The sequence below is a fragment of the Aethalodelphis obliquidens genome, unplaced genomic scaffold (assembly GCF_003676395.1).
Source record: "Aethalodelphis obliquidens isolate GAN/ISIS:26980383/991018 unplaced genomic scaffold, ASM367639v1 scaffold18, whole genome shotgun sequence".
In the NCBI taxonomy this organism is placed as follows: domain Eukaryota; kingdom Metazoa; phylum Chordata; class Mammalia; order Artiodactyla; family Delphinidae; genus Aethalodelphis; species Aethalodelphis obliquidens.
In genome coordinates, this window is record NW_020837962.1 from 4,221,748 (window position 1) to 4,235,354 (window position 13,607).

General features: G+C 45.5%; 1 protein-coding gene across 1 annotated transcript in view; it reads left to right on the forward strand.

The window, feature by feature from the left end:
• Positions 1-13,607, forward strand: part of LOC113626595 (uncharacterized) — an 83,728-nt gene that overhangs the window by 46,784 nt on the left and 23,337 nt on the right. The window contains exons 21-25 of the mRNA XM_027118350.1: positions 4,524-4,704; positions 9,818-10,029; positions 11,653-11,841; positions 12,262-12,401; positions 13,437-13,599. Coding sequence (XP_026974151.1) covers positions 4,524-4,704; positions 9,818-10,029; positions 11,653-11,841; positions 12,262-12,401; positions 13,437-13,599 — 885 coding nt within the window. The remainder of the gene's footprint in view (positions 1-4,523; positions 4,705-9,817; positions 10,030-11,652; positions 11,842-12,261; positions 12,402-13,436; positions 13,600-13,607) is intronic.

Consider the following 13,607-nt stretch of genomic DNA (forward strand, 5'->3'; position numbering starts at 1 on the left):
TAGCCCATTTTGAATCAGGTTGTTTGATTTTGTTGTTGTGGTTGTTCAATTGTAGTTCTTTATATGTTCTGGATATTAACGCCTTGTAAGATATATAGTTTACAAATATTTTCTCCCATTCCGTGGGTTGCCTTTTTACTCTATGAGTAGCATCCTTTGTTGCACAAAAATGTTTAATTTTGATGTCGTTCAGCTTATTTATTTTTACTTTTGTTGCCTGTGTTTTAGGTGTCATGTTCAATAAATCAATTGCCAAATCCAATGTCACGAAGCTTTTCAATCCCATGTTTTCTTCTAAGAGTTTTATGGTTTTAGTTCTCATGTTTAGGTCTCTGATCCATTTTGAGTTAAACTGTGTATATTCATTCTTTTGCATTGAATATACAGTTTTTCCAGCACCATTTGTTGAAAAGACAGTCCTTTCCCCCAACCATAAATGTGAGAGTTTATTTCTGGGCAATCTGCTGTATTCCATTGGTCTATGTGTCTGTCTTTTATGTTGCAACATACTGTTTTGATTACTGTAGCTTTGTGAGACCTCCCTCTTCGTTCTTCTTTTTCAAGATTGTTTTGGCTATTTGGGGGTCCCTTGAGATTCCATATGAATTTTAAGATGGACTTTTCTATTTCTTCCCAAAAAATACCGTTGAGATTTTGATAGGGATTGCATTAAATCTGTAGATTGCTTTGGGTAGTATTGAACCTTAACAGTATTAAGTCTTCCAATTCATGGACACAAGATGTCTTTCCATTTATTTATGTCTTCTCTAATTTCTTTCAGCAATGTTTTGTAGTTTTCAGTGTACAAGTCTTTTGCCTCCCTGCTTAACTTTATTCCTAAGTATTACGTTGATTTTAAATCATACCAATACTCCATGAATAAATTCTCCTTGTGAAAAAATATAACATTTAAAGTAAGGCTAAAATTCCCTTTCACAGTTACCATCCCTTTTCCTGGTCCCCTCCTCAGCTGCCTGGAGAGAACCATGGTTATAATCTGGAGAACTGGAAAGGAGATCTTTTTCTATACATTTGTTCTGTGGAGCTGTCACAAGCACTTAGTTTTGTTTGGTGAGTCATGTTGTATGTCCTTTAGCAATGGACCTTGGAGAACTTCACGAGTTGTTGTTGTTAATTAATTAATTTATTTATCTTTGGCGGCGTTGGGTCTTCGTTGCTGCGCACGGGCTTTCTCTAGTTGCGGCGAGCAGGGTCTACTCTTCGTTGTGGTGCGCGGGCTTCTCATTGCGGTGGCTTCTCTTGTTGCGGAGCACGCTCCAGGCACACAGACTTCAGTAGTTGTGGCTCGCGGGCTCTAGAGCACAGGCTCAGTAGTTGTGGCACATGGACTTAGTTGCTCCACGGCATGTGGGATATTCCCGGACCCGAGCTCAAACCCATGTCTCCTGCATTGGCAGGCAGATTCTTAACCACTGCGCCACCAGGGAAGCCCCTATTGAATCATATTCTTGATTGAAGTCATCCTTGGATAACCTTACCTACCTCTGATCATGCCCTGCTTCTGTCAACAGAAGCAGAAGAAGTTTCTTATTTCTGGAAGACATCTGGCTCCAAGGGTTTTAGTGAAGAGATTAGAGGTTTGTGGCAGCATTTCTGCAAGCCTTCATAAGTGTGGCAGACACCATGCTAGGTTCTGGGGAGACAGGTATGAGTAAGATAATCTTTAAGAAGCTGACAGTGAGTAGAAGAGGGAAAGGCAGAGTGATCAATGGTGAGCCATTAATTATTGCCAGACTATGTGTCAGAGGCTTTGTTTGTATTATCTCATTTAATCCTTGTGAGGCAAGAATTATCTGTTCTCACTTTACAGAAGAGAAATGGTGTAAACAGACTTAGCTGAGGTCTCACAGCTACTGTGTGGCAGAATTGGGATTGAAAGTCCAGTCTGCCTCCTTTCAAACCTCAGGCTCTTGGCTGGACTGAATAGTGCCAGACTTAATTTACTATAAAATAAATTTACTATAAAATAATTGACTAAATGATCTGTCAAGAGAAAACTCTTCCCAGTTCATTCTATGCAGCCATTATTATCCTGATGCCCAAACCAGAGAAAGACATCATAAGAAAAGAAAAACTAAAGACCATTATCTCTTACAAATACAGATGCAAAATCCACAAGAAAATACTACCAAACTGAATTCAGCAATATATAAAAAGGATTACACAGCATGACCAAATGGGGTTTATCCCAGGAATGCAAGGTTGGTAACATTTGAACATCCATCAAAGTAATACATCATATTAGTAGAATAAAGGACAAAAACCGCATGATCATTTCAATAGACACAGAAAAGTATCTGGCACAACGCCATACCTTTTCATGATAAAAGTACCCAACAGTCTAGCAATGGAAGGGCACTTCCTCAACCTGATAAAGGCCATCTATGAAAAACCCACAGCTAATATCATACTTAATGGCAAAAGGCTAAGTACTTTCCCTCTAAGATCAGTAACAAGGTAGGATGTCTGCTTTCACCATTTGTATTTAACATTGTGCTGGAGGTTCTAGCTAAGGTGATTAGGCCAAAAAGAAAGAAAAAAAGAAAAAGAAAAAAGAAATGAAGAAAAGGCATCTAGATTGGAAAGGAAGAAGTAAAACTATTTCTATTTACAGATGATACGATCTTGTATATAGAAGACCCAAATGAACTCACCAAAAAATCTATCAGAGCTAATAAATGAGTTCATCAAAGTTTCAGGATACAGGAGTAATATACAAAAATTAGTTGTATTTCTCTACACTAGCAATGAAACACCTGAAAATGAAATTAAGAAAGCAATTTCATTTACATTACCATCAAAAAGAATAATACTTAGGAATAAATTTAACAAAAGAAGGTAAAACTAATACTCTCAAAACTACAAAACATTGTTGAAAGAAATTCAAGAAAAGCTAAATAAATGGGAAGACATCCCATGTACTTGGATTGGAATATTTAATGTGAAGTTGGCAATACTTCCTAAATTGATCTACAGATTCAATGGTCCCCATCTATTCCTATCAAAACCCGAGTTATCTTTTTGCTAAAATTGACAAGCTGATCCTAAAATTCATGTGGAATTTCAAGGGACCCAGAGTAGACACAACTGTCTTGAAAGAGAAGAACAAAGTTAGAGGATTCGCTTTTATCGATTTCAAAACTTACTTCAAATCTACAGTAATTAAGACAGTATTACGGTAGTGTTATAAGGATAGACATATAGACCAACAGAGTAGAACTGGGAATCCAGAAATAAACCCTCGTATTTACAGTTAGTTGATTTTCGACAAGGGTGCCAAGATAATTGAAGAGGGAAAAGAATAGTCTTTTCAACAAATGGTGCTGGGACAATGGATATTCACGTGTAGGAGTACGAAGTTGGACCCTTACCTCATACCATATATAAAAACAAACGCAAAATAGGTTGTAGACCTAAATTTAAGAATTATGAAACTCTTAGAGGAAAACGTAAGAGTAAATCTTTATGACCTTGGATTAGGCAAGGGTTTCTGAGATATGACCCTTGAAGTATAAGTAATAACAAAAATACTTTGGTCTTCATCAAACTTAAAAACATTTGTGCTTCAAAGGACACCATCAAGGAAGTGAAATAACAGCCCACAGAAGGGAAGAAAACATCTGCAAATCATATGTCTGATAAGGGATTTGTATCCAGAATATATGAAGAACTCTTACAACTCAACAAGAAAAAGACAAAGGATTTGAATAGATATTTCTCTGAAGAAGGTATACAAGTGGCCAATAAGTACATGAAAAGTTGCTTAACCTAATTAGTCAGTAGGGAAATACAAATCAAAACCACAGTGAGATGCTGCTTCAAATCCACTAGCATAGCTGAAACGGAAAAAAAAAGAAAAGACAATAACAAGTGTTGGTGAGGATGCAGGGAAATTAGAACTCATATTGGTGGGATCATAAAATGGCGTGACTGGAAAAAGAGTTTGGTGTTTCCTTAAAATGTTAAACACAGAGTTACCATATGACCCAACAATTCTACTCCTAGGTACTCAAGAGAATTGAAAACTTATGTCCACACAAAACATTTATAGCAGCATTATTCATAATAACCCAAAAGGAGAAACAACCCAAATGTTCATCAATGGATGAATAGATAAAGTGATTTATCCACACAATAGAACGTTATTCAGTAATAAAAATGAACTTCTGACACCTGCTACAACATGGATGAACCTTGAAAGCATCATGCTAAGTGAAAGAAGCCAGACACCAAGGGCCACAGACTGTATGATTCTATTTGTAAGCAATGTCCAGAATCGGTGAATTCATAGAGACAGAAAGTAGGTTAAAGGTTTCCGGGGTCTACAGGAAGGAGGCAATGGGGAGTGACTGCTAATGAGTGCAGGGTTTCTTTTTGGGGTGGGGTGGGGTGGGGCAATTCCTGGTAGCCAGGGATCTCAGGTTGCTGTGGAGAGCCAATGGAATGTTCTAGGTCAGGAACAGCATGATCTGATTTGCATCTTGGGTGTGGGTCTCCTCCAGTTTGTGCTGCAGGTGCCCGCGAGGCAGGTGGATTTCCGTACGCAGCTGCACCACTTGAGCCTCCGCCAGCCCCACGTGGAGAGCAGCACATACCTGAAGGTGCAGTACAATGGGCGGCTGCCCTTTGTGGCAGGCTTGCAGTGGAAGGACAAATCCAGGGCCACCCTGTGGAAGTGGGAAGGTGAGTGTCATCTAGGGAGTGTCCTTGGCTAGTGGTGAAGATTTCTGCCCTCTGAGCCTTTGCTCAAGCCATGCCCACTAACTGGAACACCCTTCCCTTTTGTTTGCCTGGGTAATTCAAGACTCAGACCTCACATGCGGCCCAGGAAACTTAAAATCACATCCTTACCCTCACGTCCTTACCCTCACATTCTTACCCTCACCCATAGAGCTCTACATTACAGGGCCTTGCCTACTTCTCCAACCTTATCTCATCTCCAACCTTTTCCCATTGCCCATCATCCTGCAGCCCCACTGGCCTCTCTTCTGTTCCCCAGACATACCTCAGGGCCTTTGCACTTGCTGTTCTTTCTCCCTGGAACACTCTTTCTCTCCTTTAGAAAATGAATTTACCATGGTTTTATCCTTGAATTAATTTTTTGAACTAATTTTTATTTTTATTGAAGTAATACATAGTTTAAAAAGTGAATTAGACTATGCCTTGGTAATTGTTGAAGATGACTGAGTGTTATATGGGAACTCATAATATTCTCTGTGTTCATGTAATATGTACTTGAAAAAATTTTAAGTTTATAAAAGTTAAAGTTATAGCAAATACAGTAATTTTCTGCTTCACATCTTCCAATCCCAAATTTTGCTGAAAATGGCAAGCACTGTAAATTCTTTTTGCTGTTTCTCGTCAGACCCTCCATCTTTTAAAATAATCACACTTATTTCTTTTTCTTTCTTTCTTTCTTTTTTTTTGTGCGATACGCGGGCCTCTCACTGTTCTGGTCTCTCCCGTTGCGGAGCACAGGCTCCGGACGCGCAGGCTCAGCGGCCATGGCTCACGGGCCCAGCCGCTCCGCGGCATGTGGGATCCTCCCGGACCGGGGCACGAACCCGCGTCCCCTGCGTCGGCAGGCGGACTCTCAACCACTGCGCCACCAGGGAAGCCCCCACTTATTTCTTGATTTTTCTTTCATAGGCATTCTCAATATATTTCTTACTAGAGAGGAAGAAAATTTAACTATTACACCAGCCCTTTTCACGTGCCTATTTCCCTCCATCCCCCTAAAAGAGTTATAGTTTGTTAATATTCAATGTTTACATCATTGTGGTGATAAATGTCCTCACAGCTGAGGCACATGGTATACTAGGATTCTAACATTTTGTTTTTCCTGGAGCTATAAGAACCTTTTTTCCCTGTTTGATTAGTTTTCTATTTTCTTCCTACTGATTATTCCCAGAATTTTTAGCAACAATGCAAAATTCTTCTCCAGGTTGTTGAACACGTCAGATCACTTATCAGCTTCAATCAGTTCTCATATTTTTCTTGTAGACCCTCTTCCTGGAGCCTCTGTTCTGCTGCTCCAGTGTAGACCAGTTGCACAGCTGTAGTCCTAGGGCATCCCCTCACTATCATCCTGGAAGTGCCTTCCACTTCTCTGGGTCACAGCCCCTGCTTCTTGCACTCATGTCATCTTCTTTCTTGGTTAACTCTTTTGTTCCGATGGAGTGCATCTTCCAGTAGTTTCCTGAGAGAGGGTGCATGGGAGATACATTCATTAGCTAGGGCTGCTTTAACCAATTACCACAAACTGGGTGGCTTTAAACAACAGAAATGTATTCTCTCACAGTCCTCGAGACTAGAATTCTGAAATTAAGGTGTCAGCAGAGCCACTTTCTCTCTGTGACCCTGGGTAGAATCCTTCCCGCCTCTTCCTGCTTCTAGTGGTGACCACTGATGCTCGATGTTCCTTGGTTTGTAGCTCTAATTGCTCTAATCTCTGCCTCTGTTGTCACATGGTGCTCTGTGTGTGTGTGTCTGTGTCCAAACTTCTCTCTTCATATAAGGACACCACTCATATCAGATTTAGGGCCTCCCCTACTCCAGTATGATCTTACTTTAACTAATTTTATCTGCAATGACCCCATTCCCAAATAAGGTCACATTTTGAGGTACCAGGGGTTAGGACTTCATATCTTTTTGACAGACACAATTCACCCTATAACAGGATGTAAACATTTTGAAACCCTGAATGTTTAAACTCTTTTTTTTTTTTTGATGTGGACCGTTTTTAAAGTCTTCATTGAATTTGTTACGATATTGCTTTTGTTTTATGTTTTGGTTTTTTGGCCGCGAGATATATGGGATCTTAGCTCCCCGATCAGGGGTGGAACCCACACCCCCTGCATTGGAAGGCAAACTCTTAACTACTGGACCACCAGGGAAGTCCCTAAACTGTCTTTATTTGATTTGGCTGAATAGAGAATTCTAGGCTGGAATATTTTCCCTTGGGATTTTTGAAGACATTGCTCCACTGTTGATTTGAATCAGTTGAGAGGTCTGGTGCTATTTGTGATCCATCATCTTTGGTCTGTGACCCTTTTCTCACTCTCTGGAAGCTTCCAGGAGCTTTTCTTTATTCCTAGTGTCTTTAAATCTTATGATGATGAGCCTTGGTGTGAATCTCTCTTCATTCACCGTACTGAGCACTTAGGCCCTTTCCGTTTGGAGACACACCATTTGGGTCTTGGTAATTTTCTTGTACAGTTTCTTTGGTAATTTCCTTCCTTCTGTGTTCTGGAATTCCTGTTGGTCAGATGTTTTCCTCAGAAACTAAGCCTTTAATTTTCTTTCTTTTCTCTCCTTTGTTCTGTCTCTTTGCCCTTTTGTTCTGTTGTGAGGGCTGATTTCCTCAACTTCATCTGCCAGCCCCTGTACTGTTGTTTTAATTTTAGCTGGCTTATATTCCCAAGAGCTCATTTTTTGTTCCTGAAAGTTCTTTTCTTAGAGTGTCCTGCTCCATGAATGCATTATCTTCTCTTCTCTGAGAGCATAAATTATAGAACTGGCGGCTTTGGTCTGTTCTCCCTGAGTTTCTTTTTTATTTTTATTTCTGAAGCTCCTGCTAGTGGCTTTTCCCACATGCCAGGCAAGACTTGGATATGTGCTTTTGTTTAAGAGTTGGTCACTTGGAACCTGTTTGGAAGGATGCTCTATGTGTGTGGGGGTGGTGCTGTCTTTTAAAAACTTTATTTTATTGAAGTGTAGTTGATTTACAGTGTTGTCTTAATTTCTGCTGTATAGCAAAGTGATTCAGTTATACATATATATGCATTTTTTTGTATTCTTTCCCATTATGGTTTATCACAGGATATTGAATAGTTCCCTGTGCTATACAGTAGGACCTTGCTGTTTATCCATCCTATATATAATAGTTTGCATCTGCTAGTCCCAAACTCCCAATCCATCCCTCCCTCACCTCCAACCCCCTTGGCAACCACAAGTCTGTTCTCTGTGTCTGCGAGTCTGTTTCTGTTTCATAGATAAGTTCAGTTGTATCATTTTTTTAGATTCCACATATAAGTGATATCATATGGTATTTGTCTTTCTCTTTCTGACTTACTTCACTTAGTATGATAATCTCTAGGTTCATCCATGTTGCTGTAAATGGCATTATTTCATTCTTTTTATGGCTGAGTAGTATTCCGTCGTATATATGTATGTGTGGACGTGCTCTTGTTGACTGGTGGGCTTCCCTGTTGCGTGGTTGGGTGGGGTCCTGGCTCTCCCTGAGGACCTGGGGCCCATATCTGTGGACCTTTTTTTTTTTTTTCAGTTATTCTGTTCTTCTGTGGAGCAATCTTCCCATCTCCTGTGGGACTGGTACCTCAGGGCAGGGCATTGGGCTGCTCTCTATTCAGTATCTCCCTGTTCTCAACTTGGCAGCTCACCCACTGCCCTCACTGTGTTGGATCTCCCTGCATCCTGGCCTCTCCGCCTCAGTTTCCCCACATAGTGAGTCTCCCATCTCCAGCAGGAGGTGAGGGAGGGTTTCTTCCCTTTGACACACTCCACTGCCTCTCATTTAGGGCTCAGCTCAATGGTTATGTGTTTATGGGAGCCTTCACTGACCTGCCTGACCTTAGTCTAACTCCCTCTTTCTTTTCCTTCCTAGCACTCAGCATTTTCTACTTAGGTAGGTCTCATTGTATGTTTATTTGTTCGAGATCTCTCCCCCATCCCCTTACCACCCCCAAACTGTAAGTTCCATGAGGGCAGTGACTGTGCCTCCTTGTTCACTGCCGAGTCCCAAGTGTCTCGAGCAATATTTACTGAATTAGTCCTTGAGTGATTGGGAGTATTTATTACAAAATATGAGCGGGGTCCAGCAACCTGGTTTTAGTTCATCATGGAAGGGCAAAAGTTTATGCAAAATGTCACCTTTTTTTTTTTTTTTTGCGGTACGCGGGCCTCTCACTGTTTTTGCCTCTCCCGTTGTGGAGCACAGGCTCCGGACGCTCAGGCTCAGCGGCCATGGCTCACGGGCCCAGCCGCTCTGCGACCGGGGCACGAACCCATGTCCCCTGCATCAGCAGGCGGACTCTCAACCACTGCGCCACCAGGGAAGCCCGCAAAATGTCAACTTTTTGATGATGGTGATGATTGGTCTTTACTCTTCTGAATGGGTGCTTCCTCTATCCCAAGACCCAGTGATCAGTACTGTTGTACCCATTTTACAGATGATGGAAGCACGGGTTCGAAGAGGTCACACAGCTTGGAAGAGTAAAGGCCATGTTCTTGATCACCACACCCCAGTGCCCCCTCTCCAACTGTCCCAGCATTTCTTTTGTCTAATATGTCATCATGAGAAAATTTCAAACATACGGAAAAGTGCAAAGAGTTGTACAGTGAACACCAACATACTCTCAACCTAGATTCTACCATTAACATTTTACTCCACCTGCCTTCTTACACATCTGCCCACTTATCCATCCATCTTATTTGTTGGTGCAGGTCAAATTAAGTTGTAAACTTCAGTACAATTTCACCCCTACACATTTCAGTATTATATCATTAGCTAGAGCGAATTGCACACATCTCCAGGGTACCATTTGATGAGTTTCGACAGGTGCACAGACCCATGAAACCCAAGCACCTGCCAAAATTCAGAACGTTATCATCATTCCAGAAAGTTGCCTCATGCTCCGTCCCATTCCAAGTTTTGAGATACACCCATAGTGACCGTGATGAGACTATGGGAGCCTCTAGCTCGCTGCCTGCGCGCCCTTCTTCAAAAGCTCCCCTCTTGCCGGGGATGCCATTTCTTCCTCTCTGCCTCTCTCAGGAGCCTTGAACCTGGATAGTCCATGGCTGATGGTCTCGGCGGCTCACAGGCTGTACTGGCCCCACCGAGCCACGTTCCAGGCTGTTGTGGAGCTGACGCTGGGCAAGGCCTGGACCCTCAAGAATCTGGTGATGAACATGGCCTGCAAGAGCCAGGGCCTCCACAGGGAGGTCAAGGTCCACGTCTACACCCCAGCTACCACCTACCTCCGGGTGAGCATGCTGGGCCACACCACCTGCCCCTCACTCCCGCCCCCGCAGACAGGGAGCCTGATTTCCTGCGGCTTAGATCTTCTGTGCAGGGGGTTAAAACCGAGGTCCGGGGTCGGTAACAGGTCGCAGATGTGTGACACCTGGCTCACACACTATTAACATTCTTCAGAGTTTGTTGCCAAGTGGGTTTGGGAGAGGGAAACAAAATAAATCTCAGTTTCCCATATTCTTGCTTAGCAGCTGATAAAGTAAAATATTAAAGTAGTTTGAAGTGGTACCTCGGAAGCAGGTAGACATCATTGCTTAAATCCAGAATGGAAACTTCAAGGATGTAGGTCAGTTTCCCACCACCTGCTCAGTGTAAGTCTGCTTCTTTGCACACATTTGATCGTTTGGCCGTAGAAGCGTAACAGAGTTTGGAAGAAAACCAACCAGAGAAGGACTTGCCTGGTGTCACACATGGGAACCTGGCACATCAAGACTCTCCCTGTGTTGGGATGGTGAGCGGACACAGTGTGGTCCAGGCCTGGGGCCCAGAAGGAGGCAGCTCGGTGGGCGTGCTAGGGGACAGCTCAGTCCCCTCTGAGGCAGGGGCCAGGTGGCACCAGTGGAGTCGGAAGGAGCAGGTGACTCCTGGCAAGCTTAGGGACCCTGAGGAGGCTGCTGTGTGATAGATAGACCCAGGATAGGATACAGGGTGGGGATGACCAGCCTGTTCCTTCAGATGACCCAGCCCAGGGAGGGGCAGATGGTGGCCTGGTGGTTTGAAGGTGTAGCTGACTGATTTGCTGACAGATTTGCTGATGGATTGGTTGGGGGAGGGAGTGAAGAAAAGACAAGTAACCCCAAGTTTTTGGTTCAAGCAGCTGGGTGGAAGCAGGTGCCGTTTGCTGAAATGGGGAATCCAGCAGTGAAGGGTCTGCAGGTTCTGGGGGTGACCTGAGGTTGGTGACATAGGGGGTAAGGTCTTGGGGAGTTCTAGTATTTGTCAGGAGGTTCAGTAATTCCCAAAGCCCATCTTGGCCCTGTCACCTCTCCTCGTGAGTCCCCCGAGGGAGCTGCGTGAACAAGGGACAGAGGCCAGCCGGGCACAAGGCACCTTGATGTTCCTAGTAGGGCTTGTGCCAAGGGCGCTGTGCTGGGGTACACGGCCCAGCACAGGGCTGAAGTGCTGTGCCTCCCCCAGCCCCAGTGCAAGCCAAAGTAACACTCCTCCCAGGGCTCTGAACACCATGATGATGATGCAGGGACAGAAAGCCACCTGCAAGCGTGTGCCCTTCAAGACACAGAGACCCTGCCTGCTCATAACAATGGCTCAGTAGATTCTATTCCCTCCTTGAGCTGAAGGGGAGAGAGGGGAAGGGATGGTCTTCTCTGATAACTCAGATTCTCTCTCTGTTCGGGGTTGAGAGAGAGAGAGCAGTTTTTCCTCTTTCCTCATGACCCTGTACGGAACAACCAATTCTGCTTGGACCCATCGGGAAAGGCCTCGCAGAGATGGCATTGGAGGGGTTTTGAAGGATGAGTGGGAGTTCACCAAGTGGGACTGGGGAGAAAGGGCATCCCAGGAGGAGGAAATAGGGTGTGCAAAGGCCCTGGTCAGCCTCTTCCCCCTCACTGCAGGTTTCCACAGTGACAGCCGTGGCACGGAGCCTCTTTCGCAGCTGGAGTAAAGTAGAATCAGCCTGGAGTGCAGCAATGCAGGGTGAGATCCATGCCGAGAACAGCCAGGACCGTAAGATCCTTCACGGCTGGTTGAAGGGCCCCCAGCAGGAGCTGAATTTAACGGTGGCCTACAGGCATACAGAGCAGGTAAGGGGTCCAGGCGGCCCGTGCTGGAGGCTCTGCCATCCAGAGACCCCAGATCCATCACCTGGGATGGGAAAGGGCTACTAGCTTGGCCTATGACCTTGGGCCTCCCTGAGCCTCAGTTTCTTTATCTGTAAAATGGGCCCCAGCCATATTAGCACAGACCTCAGAGCAAAGGTCAGCCACCTGGAGCTGGAAGCCCAAGTCCTTCGTTCCTGCTGGGCACCTGGGGAGGTCTGGCCATGGCAGTGTCCCTGTGCCACCTCGTGGTCCGATGAGGTGGAGGCAGCAGCCCTTCTCGGGTGGTCATCCCCAGGGTGATGAGCGGGCAGTGGGAGCTGCCCCTGGTGACCCCCGGCGCAGGATGTTTAGCAGCTTGGACCCTGCGGGCATCCCTCTGCATCCGCCTGGTCCTCGTTGCAGCCATGGAAGAGCCACCTGTTGCTGACGGCTCTGGGGGCCAGTGCCGGGGGCCAGCGTCAGGGCCTGCAGCTGGAGGGCGAACTGGAGGAGCTGATGCAAGACAGGAGGTTGTACCAGAAGCAGGGGACTTTCTTCGTTAGGTATGTTTGGCCCCTTCCCCCAGGCCGATTCCCCTGAGGTGCGGTGCCGGCCTGGGTCTCCCCTTCTCTAGCATGGAGGGTCACCAGGGAGCAGGGTGTGCAGTGCTGCCAGAGGGGCCCAGACAGAACCCAGAGCTCAGAGACGAGTTGCCCCCCGCCCGAAAGCCCCCATGTCCCTCACCCCCTTCCATTAGTGTGCTACGGTGGGCACAGAAATCAGTCTCATCACCCCAGCCTGAAAGCTGCTCTGGGGAACCATTTCGGTTCTTGGAGGCACAGGGGTTAAAAAGCTTGTTCTTTGTGGGGGGCGAACAGCACAGGGTTGGAGTCAACAGCCTGAAGTCCAGGCTGTGCACTGACCAGCTGAGGGACCTTAGCCATCTACTGTCAAAACAACAGCAATAACCCAAAAGTAACAGCAACTGTCATTTGCAAAGGTCTCATTCATTTCTTTATTTCATTTATATTTATTGAGCACCTAGTATGTGCCAAGCACTTTTCTGGGCCTGTGGAGAACAGCAGAGAATAAAAAGGACAGAAATCCTTGCCCCTAGGGTGTTTGCATTCGTGGCACATACATTATCCCTAATAACTCCACTGCTGTGTGAGTTGGGTATTATTATTTTAGCCCCCACTTGACAGATGGGAAGACTGAGGTACAGAGAAGTCAATCAAGTCCTTTGCTGCCCAAGGTCACAGAGCTAGTGAAAGGCTGAGCCTGGATTCCAGCCCCAGTCTGTGTGACCCCAGACCCCATGTGCTGCCTGGACCCTGGGTCTCTGCTGCCAAGTGGTGACCCCAGCTGTGTCCAGCTCACTGGGTTGTCGAGAGGACACAGCGGGATGGTGAATGGGTGTTGATTGGCAAATGTAACGCACAGGGCTGATGTGTGTCCTGATGTTCTTCTCCTGTCTGTGACAAAGTCTTAACTCTGCAAGACAGTGACAGGCCCAGTCTGAGTCCCTGGGCCACAGTTGTCCCTTGACCCTGCCAGCCTGTTAATGACTTCAGCCTGTTTCCCCCTCTCCACGCCAGGCACCCGTGGACTCTGCCCATCCCGCAAAGCATCCTCCTGCAGGAGACCTTCACGGCGGACAGGCAGCACCAGCGTTACTCCCTGGAGACGAGGGTTGTTCTGGATGGCCAGGAGGAGACCCTGCAGACCGTAGTCCTGGGCTACCAGGCCGGGCACCCATACGTGAGTGG